At 60.9% G+C, this 7818-nt stretch overlaps 1 protein-coding gene across 1 annotated transcript; it reads right to left on the reverse strand.

Moving 5' to 3' along the window:
• Positions 1-422: 422 nt before the first annotated feature.
• Positions 423-7818, reverse strand: DIRAS3 (DIRAS family GTPase 3). The gene is made up of 4 exons (XM_077904971.1): positions 7298-7818; positions 7001-7067; positions 1928-2248; positions 423-1347 (listed from the first exon to the last, which is right to left on the reverse strand). The coding sequence occupies exons 1-4, from the start codon at positions 7816-7818 to the stop codon at positions 595-597; spliced, it is 1662 nt and encodes a 553-aa protein (XP_077761097.1). The 3' UTR covers positions 423-594.

A 7818-nucleotide genomic window follows, 5' to 3' on the forward strand; every position in this document is an offset into this window, starting at 1 on the left:
TTTAAAACTCACACAATAATTAGAGTTACAAGAAGAGCGGTGGCCTCTTCCAATGTATTTCAGCATTTCACTCTCGCGTTCAAATACTCATCTCAAGCCTATCCCAGAGCCTTCCACCGCATAGGGCTTTGCTCCCTCCTCCCTCCTCCTCTCTCCTCCTCCTCTCCTCCCCTCCCCCTCCTCCCTCCTTCTCCGTCCTCCTCCCTCCCTCCTCCTCCCCTCCCCCTTCCCCTCCTCCCCATCCTCCTCTCCCCCTCCTTGTCTTCTCTTCTCCTCCTGCCCCTCCTCCCCCTCCTCCTCCTCTCTTCTCCCTCTCCCCCCTCCTCCTCCCCTCCTCCTCCTCTTCTCCTCTCCTCTCCCTCCTCCTCTCCTCCCTCCTCTCCTCCCCTCCTCTCCATCCTCCCCTCCCCCCTCCTCTCCATCCTCCTCCCCTCCCCTCCCCCAACGCCAAGGCCTTAACCATCGGGGTTCTCTGGGTGGGAAAACCAAGGGCTGTGCGCTGCCGGCAGCTGCGGGGCGGGGGCGCTCGGCGGGTCGGCGGGTCGGGGGCGCTCGCTGGCTCCTCGCTCGGGCTCGGGCGGCGGCCCGGGGGCGTCACAGCACCAGGCAGTGGCCGAGCAGCTTCTGGGCGGCCTTGGCGAGCCGGGCCCCGCGGCGGGCGGGCGGGGCGGGCGGGGCGGGCGGGGCGGCGGGGCCGGGCCTGCGCTCGTGGCGCCGCAGCGCGTGGAGCAGCTCCTGCACGCCGACGCCCATGGCGGCCGAGGTCTCCAGGAAGGCGCAGTCCCACTCGACGCAGGCGACGCCCTCGCGGATCGTCAGCTCCCAGCGGCCCTGCTCGCCGCGGCTGCCCAGCACCAGCACGATCGGGTACTGGCGCACGTTCTTGCCCTTGACCTTGCACAGCAGCTCGTAGAAGGGCTGCAGCTCCTCCAGGATCTGCTTCTCCGAGGCCGCGCAGGCGGGCGGGAAGGCGGGCGCCCCGGCAGCCAGGCGGCGCAGCAGGGCGCGGCGGGCGCGGGGCGCGCGGGGGGCGCGCGGGGGATCGGCGGCCTGGGCGCCCCGGGCCCCCTCCTCGGCCCCCTCGGCCCCCTCGGCCCCCTCGGCCCCCGGCAGGCACGCGTCCTGGAAGCCGCCGCGCACCCACCTCCGCACCAGCGCGCCCTTGGCCAGGCCGGCGGCGCCGAGCACCGCGACGTGGTAGTCCTTGCCCTGGCCCTGCGGAGGGGCGCCGCGCACCACCAGGAGGGCGGGCAGGGGCCGCAGGCGCTGCAGCAGCCGCGTCGGAAGCCGAAGCACTGGTTGCCCATGGCGCGGAGCCGGCGGGGGCGCGGCCGGAGCGGCGGGTGCCTGGGGAGGAAGAGGCGAGGACGCGTGGGCATGGCCGCGGGGACGCCCCGCAAGCTCGCCCGCCCGGGTGCCCGTCCCAGATGCCCCCCAGGTCCCCGCCCCTGGTGCCCCCCAGGTGCCCCCCAGGCGCCCGCGCGGAGAGGGAGGGAGGGAGGGCGGGCGCGCGCCTGCGGTGAGGCCCCGACCGCCCCGGCCCGCACCTGTGGCGCCGCACCTGCTGCAGGGCCTGGAGCCGCGCAGCCGCCCGCCCGCCCGCCGCACCTGCTGCAGGAGCGCGGCCCCGGGCGCCCACCCAAGGGACGGCTCGGCCCCGCGCCCGCGAGCCCAGCCCCCGCCCGCCTTCGCTCCTGTAACGCCCAGCGCCGTGCCCGGGGCCGCGGCTGCACACACCGCGGGGCGCCCGAGGCCCGGGACCTGCTGCGGCGGGGCGGGGCGGGGCGGGGGGGGGGTCGGGGCCCAGGGCCAGGGCGCTCCTCACCACCGCGCCCCGCGCGCCCGCACCGCTGCCCGCGCACCTGCCCGCATCCGCCCGCACCCCCCAGCCCCCGACCCCCGACCCCCGACCCCCCAGCCCCTCTACCTCTGCCCGGGACCAGGTGCTGCGCGGCCCGCAGACTCCCTGCTGCCCGGTCCGCGTCGGCGACGGCGCCCCTGGCAGCGCGGGCGGCACCTCCCGGCTTGGGGGGCGGCGGGGCGGCGGCAGCGACCAATCACGGCCTCGGGGCCGGACGGACACCCCGGCAGCGGGAGCTCGGAACTGCGGGCACCGCGGGGCTGAGCCCGCGATGGGGGGGCTGAGTCCCGCGATGTGGGGGGGTTGAGCCCGCGATGGGGGGGGGTTGAGCCCGCGATGGGGGGGGTTGAGTCCGCGATGGGGGGGGTTGAGCCCGCGATGGGGGGGCTGAGCCCGCGATGGGGGGGGTTGAGCCCGCGATGGGGGGGGCTGAGCCCGCGATGGGGGGGGCTGAGCCCGCGATGGGGGGGGGTTGAGTCCGCGATGGGGGAGCTGAGCCCGCGATGGGGGGGCTGAGCCCGCGATGGGGGGGGGTTGAGTCCGCGATGGGGGGGAGTTGAGTCCGCGATGGGGGAGCTGAGCCCGCGATGGGGGGGGCTGAGCCGCGATGGGGGGGGCTGAGCCCGCGATGGGGGGGGGTTGAGTCCGCGATGGGGGGGAGTTGAGTCCGCGATGGGGGGGGGCTGAGCCCGCGATGGGGGGAGCTGAGTCCGCGATGGGGGGGCTGAGCCCGCGATGGGGGGGTTGAGTCCGCGATGGGGGGGGGTTGAGTCCGCGATGGGGGGGGCTGAGCCCGCGATGGGGGGGGGTTGAGTCCGCGATGGGGGGGAGTTGAGTCCGCGATGGGGGGGTTGAGTCCTCGATGGGGGGGTTGAGCCCGCAATGGGGGTGTTGAGTCCGCGATGGGGGGGCTGAGCCCGCGATGGGGGGGTTGAGCCCGCGATGGGGGGGCTGAGTCCGCGATGGGGGGGCTGAGCCCGCGATGGGGGAGCTGAGTCCGCGATGGGGGGGCTGAGCCTGCGATGGGGGGGGTTGAGTCCGCGATGGGGGGGCTGAGCCCGCGATGGGGGGGTTGAGCCCGCGATGGGGGGGCTGAGTCCGCGATGGGGGGGTTGAGCCCGCGATGGGGGGGTTGAGCCCGCGATGGGGGGGCTGAGTCCGCGATGGGGGGGTTGAGCCCGCGATGGGGGAGCTGAGTCCGCGATGGGGGGGCTGAGCCTGCGATGGGGGGGGGTTGAGTCCGCGATGGGGGGGCTGAGCCCGCGATGGGGGAGCTGAGTCCGCGATGGGGGGGCTGAGCCCGCGATGGGGGGGGAGTTGAGTCCGCGATGGGGGGGGGTTGAGTCCGCGATGGGGGGGGCTGAGCCCGCGATGGGGGAGCTGAGTCCGCGATGGGGGGCTGAGCCCGCGATGGGGGGGGGTTGAGTCCGCGATGGGGGGGAGTTGAGTCCGCGATGGGGGGGGGTTGAGTCCGCGATGGGGGGGAGTTGAGTCCGCGATGGGGGGGGGTTGAGTCCGCGATGGGGGGGCTGAGTCCGCGATGGGGGAGCTGAGTCCGCGATGGGGGGGCTGAGCCTGCGATGGGGGGGGGTTGAGTCCGCGATGGGGGGGGTTGAGTCCGCGATGGGGGGGGCTGAGCCCGCGATGCGGGGGGGTTGAGCCCGCGATGGGGGTGTTGAGTCCCCGATGGGGGGGTTGAGTCCGCGATGGGGGGGTTGAGCCCGCGATGGGGGGGCTGAGCCTGCGATGGGGGGGGTTGAGCCTGCGATGGGGAGGCTGAGTCCGCGATGGGGGGGCTGAGTCCCCTGAACCCGCAATGCGGTGGCTGAGCCCGCAATCGGGGGGCTGAGACCCCAATAGACGGGGTGGGGGCTGTCCTCCCTGTGCCCCCCCCAGGACCCTGCAGCAGCCAGGGCATCCCACAGGTTGCAGGCTATGTATCCCAAAGCTAAAACATTTAAATGCCAGGAAGGTCAAATTAAGAGATTATTAAATAGAATTAACAAGGAATGATGAAAATATGAAATCATAGCTCCTACATCAAAATCAAGTTTGTACCCCAAAAGACAGTATAAAATATTTAATCTTAATAAGCGACCTAACCCAGGGAACCAACACTGCACTGGGCCAACGCCTCAAAGGAACAGAACAGCCCTGAAGGAGCAGATAGCAGCTAATTAGGATCCAAAGTTTGGAGATGTATGAGAGAGGGAGGGAGAGAGAACTGAAACCGAGACCGAAATGAGTCAGATGTTAGAATTACCTAACAAGGATTTTTAAAGCCATCATAAGAATAGTTCCGGAATCACTTGTAGATTTTCTTGAAGCAAATAAAAATTTTAAAACTGTCAGGTCACTTGGGTGGCTCAGGTCATAATCCCATAGTCCTGGGATAGAGCCCCATATCGGGCTCCCTGCTCATCGGGAAGCCTGCTTCTCCCTCTCCCCCTGCCCACCCAGCTGTGTGTGCTCCCTCACTCTCAGATAAAATCCTTCAAAAAAATTTCAGCAAATAAACTGTATAAAAAGGATCCAAATGGAAATTATAGAACTGAAAAATATAATAATAGGAATTCTAAAAATTTCCTGAATGAGCTCAGTAGTAGAATGAAGATGACAGAGGACAGACTGCGTCAACTTGAATATAAAGTAATCAAATCCATTGTAAATGAATTTGTAAATTCATTACAAATAAACAACAGAGAGAAAACAGACTGGGTATAAATGAACAGAGTCACAAGGTCCTGTGGGACAGTAATCAAAATTCCAATCTTTGCAGAATCAGAGTCGTCAAAGGAGAGGAGAAAGACGGTAGGTCTGAAAGAGTACTAGAAAAAAATTATGGCTGAAAAACTTTCCAAATTTGGTGAAAGACACAAAGCTACAGTTCCAAGAAGATGAGCAAATCCTGCCAGGATAACTCCCAAGAAATCCAGGCCGATAATTCAATTCTGAAAACTAAACACAAAGAAAAACTCTTAAAAGCAAATGGAAAGAAGCAACATGACAGAGGGACACTAATTCAGTGACCGCAGATACTTCGTGGGAAACCACAGAAGGCGGAGGAAATAGCAGGACGCTTTTCAGGTGATGAAAAAAAAAGAACAGTCCGTTGTAAATTCTACACCCAAGAAGAATCTTAAAATAGGTAAAAATTGGGGTAAATAGAAGATCCTTGTCATGAGTTTTTACAATCACATTTGGTGATGAAAACATCTGACACTCCAGGTAATCCTGTTAGAGATTGAGGAAGGCAAGGGACCCACCCAGGCCTCCGCGCTCCACTCGAGGTGGTAAGTCGCATCCACACATTATAACACCTAGAATGGCAGTTTTTATATAAAAAGTGATGCACTCAAAAACTCTAAAGGTAAATTAAGGTGGAGTTCTGAAAAATGTACCCACAGAAAGGTGAGAGAGGAGAAACAGGAAAACCAGAAGACAAATGGTAAGACGGCACGCTTAAGCTCAAATCTATCAAGATTCACCTTCAACGTAAATGGTGTAAATACACCAATGAAAAAATCGGGTTGGCAGCGTGGATTAGAACAAGCAGACAAAAAGAAGCACAAGCCGATACATGGTGTTTACGGTGAGAAGAAACTCACTTCACATTTAATGACGAGGGTAGGTTGAAAGTAAGAGGATGGGGGCGCCTGGGGGGCTCAGTGGTTGAGCGTCGGCCCTCGGCTCAGGTCGTGGTCTGGGGTCCTGGGCTCAGGCCCCACATCGGGCTCCCCACCCAGTGGGGTCTGCTTCTCCCTCTGCCCTGCTCACCCCCACACTCGTGCACACATGCTCTCTCCCAAATAAAATCTTAAAAAAAAAAAAAAGCTAAAGGGTGTTTTTATACAGTAACACAGGTTATGTGGAAACCGAAATTAAACATAGTATTATTTACAACTGCTAAAAAGGAAATGAAATATGGGGACCCCTGGGTGGCTCAGCGGTTTAGCGCCTGCCTTCAGCCCAGGGCCTGATCCTGGAGACCCAGGATCGAGTCCCATGTCAGGCTCCCTGCATGGAGCCTGCTTCTCCCTCTGCCTGGGTCTCTGCCTCTCTTTCTCTCTTTCTCTCTGTTTCTCTTATTCATGAATGAATGAATGAATGAATGAATGAATAAATAAATAAATAAATAAATAAATAAAATGAAATAATGTGCATACACTTAACAAAACACACGAAGGATCTAAATGCAAAAAGAAATCAAATTTAGGGATCCCTGGGTGGTGCAGCGGTTTGGCGCCTGCCTTTGGCCCAGGGCGCGATCCTGGAGACCCGGGATCGAATCCCACATCGGGCTCCGGGTGCATGGAGCCTGCTTCTCCCTCTGCCTGTGTCTCTGCCTCTCTCTCTCTCTCTCTCTCTGTGACTATCATAAATAAATAAAAATTAAAAAAAAATTTTAGAAATCAAATTTAAAAAGAGAGTATGTTCATGTAGTTCAACTTTGAAAGATGTCAGTTCCCCCCAAATTGATCTAAGGCTTTTTTTTTTTAATTTTTCTTTTAAGATTTTTATTTATTTATTTGACAGAGAGAGAGCGCGAGCACAAGCAGAGGCTGCAGCGGGCAGACGGAGAAGGAGAAGGACAAGTTGACCTAAGATCTAATGCAATTCTTGCCAAAATCCCAGTAGGGCTTTTGTGGACACGAGCAGGCTTATTCTGAAATTCCTAGGGAAAGGCAAAGCACCTGGAGCAGCTAACGCTCTTGAAGGGGACGGATAAAATGATGCAGCCGCAGCGATGAAGACAGCGCAGTACTGGCAGACAGACGGACACGGGGCCAGTGAGCGGACGAGGGAACCCAGGGCAGGGCACACAGGCGGGCTCCGTTGGCTCCGGTGATTTTTGACAAAGGCGCGAAAGCAATTGCACGCAGACAGGCGGTCTTCCCCGTAAACGGTGCCAGCCGGCGGACATTCGTAGACAAACACACACACGCAACCAAAAAGCTCAAGTCTAAATCTCTCACCTTACAAAATTAATTTAAAATGGATAATGGAACTTCTATACAACATGCCCAATGGTAAAATCGTTAGGGACAAAAGGGGATCATCTTTGAGGCATATTTCGACTGTGGTTATAGATACGCAAACCTCCGGGTGCGAGAGAATCCCACAGACTCCAATACGTACACAGGTGTGAGCTACACTGCGGAATCGGAGTATGACGGGGACTGCGTGGACGTTAGTACCCCGGCACCTTGTGCAAGGTGTCACCGCTGACCGACACGGACTGGGGTTACTCGGCCTCTATCATTTCCTAGAGTTGCATTTGACTCTTCCATGAGATCAAGGTAAAAAGCCATTCATTTTGAGAGGCGCTCGCAAAAAAAACCCAAACGACCCGACTCGTGGCTCCCATTAAAGCCCAAAGTCTCGCCCATATTCCGCGCTCCCTTGGACAGACCCTGAATCCCTTTCAACACTTACCTTCCAGGAGCCTTGGCACACGCCGGCTTGTGGATCCCATCCTCGGAGCGCTCTCCGTCGCCTCCTGCGCTCAGCTCGCCCTGCACCCGTCCCCAGCTCGCCTGCTCCACCTGCGGGAGGCTCACCTGCAAACTACTTCCCGCCTCCAGGAAGCCCTCCCAGCCCGCGCACCTGCCGCCCCGCAGGCACTGGTTTCCTGGCTCCGCGTAGTTAGGAGCTGTTCCCGGGCGGGGCTGAGACTCCTTAGCTCCGATGCCCTCGCAGGTGCAGGTGGGCGCCGGCAGGTGGGGCTCAGAGGGGCGGGGGGTGGGCAGGCGAGGGTCCCTGTGGGCGCAGGTGCCAGACCGGCTGCCCCAGGCCTGCTGCTTAGGGCATTTCCCTGGAGCCTCGATGGCTGCGTGCTCCAAGGTACCCTCTTCGGGCGCCCGGGCTCGGCATTTGGCATCGCCCTGGCGCAGGCCCCAATCCCGGGCTCCCGGCCCAGCGGGGACTGCTTCTCCCTCTGCCCTTCCCTGGCTCAT

Source organism: Canis aureus, chromosome 8, assembly GCF_053574225.1.
Source record: "Canis aureus isolate CA01 chromosome 8, VMU_Caureus_v.1.0, whole genome shotgun sequence".
In the NCBI taxonomy this organism is placed as follows: Eukaryota; Metazoa; Chordata; class Mammalia; order Carnivora; family Canidae; genus Canis; species Canis aureus.

Bases quoted from the DNA above. Each gene is read 5' to 3' on its own strand.
- DIRAS3 (XM_077904971.1), bottom strand. From the start codon at position 7,818: ATGAGCCAGGGAAGGGCAGAGGGAGAAGCAGTCCCCGCTGGGCCGGGA. The intron at 7,068-7,297 runs GTAAGTGTTGAA...ACCTTGCACAAG, and splicing joins TGTGCCAAGGCTCCTGGAAG to GTGCCGGGGTACTAACGTCC. The intron at 1,348-1,927 runs GTAGAGGGGCTG...CTTCCTCCCCAG, and splicing joins GCACCTGGTCCCGGGCAGAG to GCACCCGCCGCTCCGGCCGC.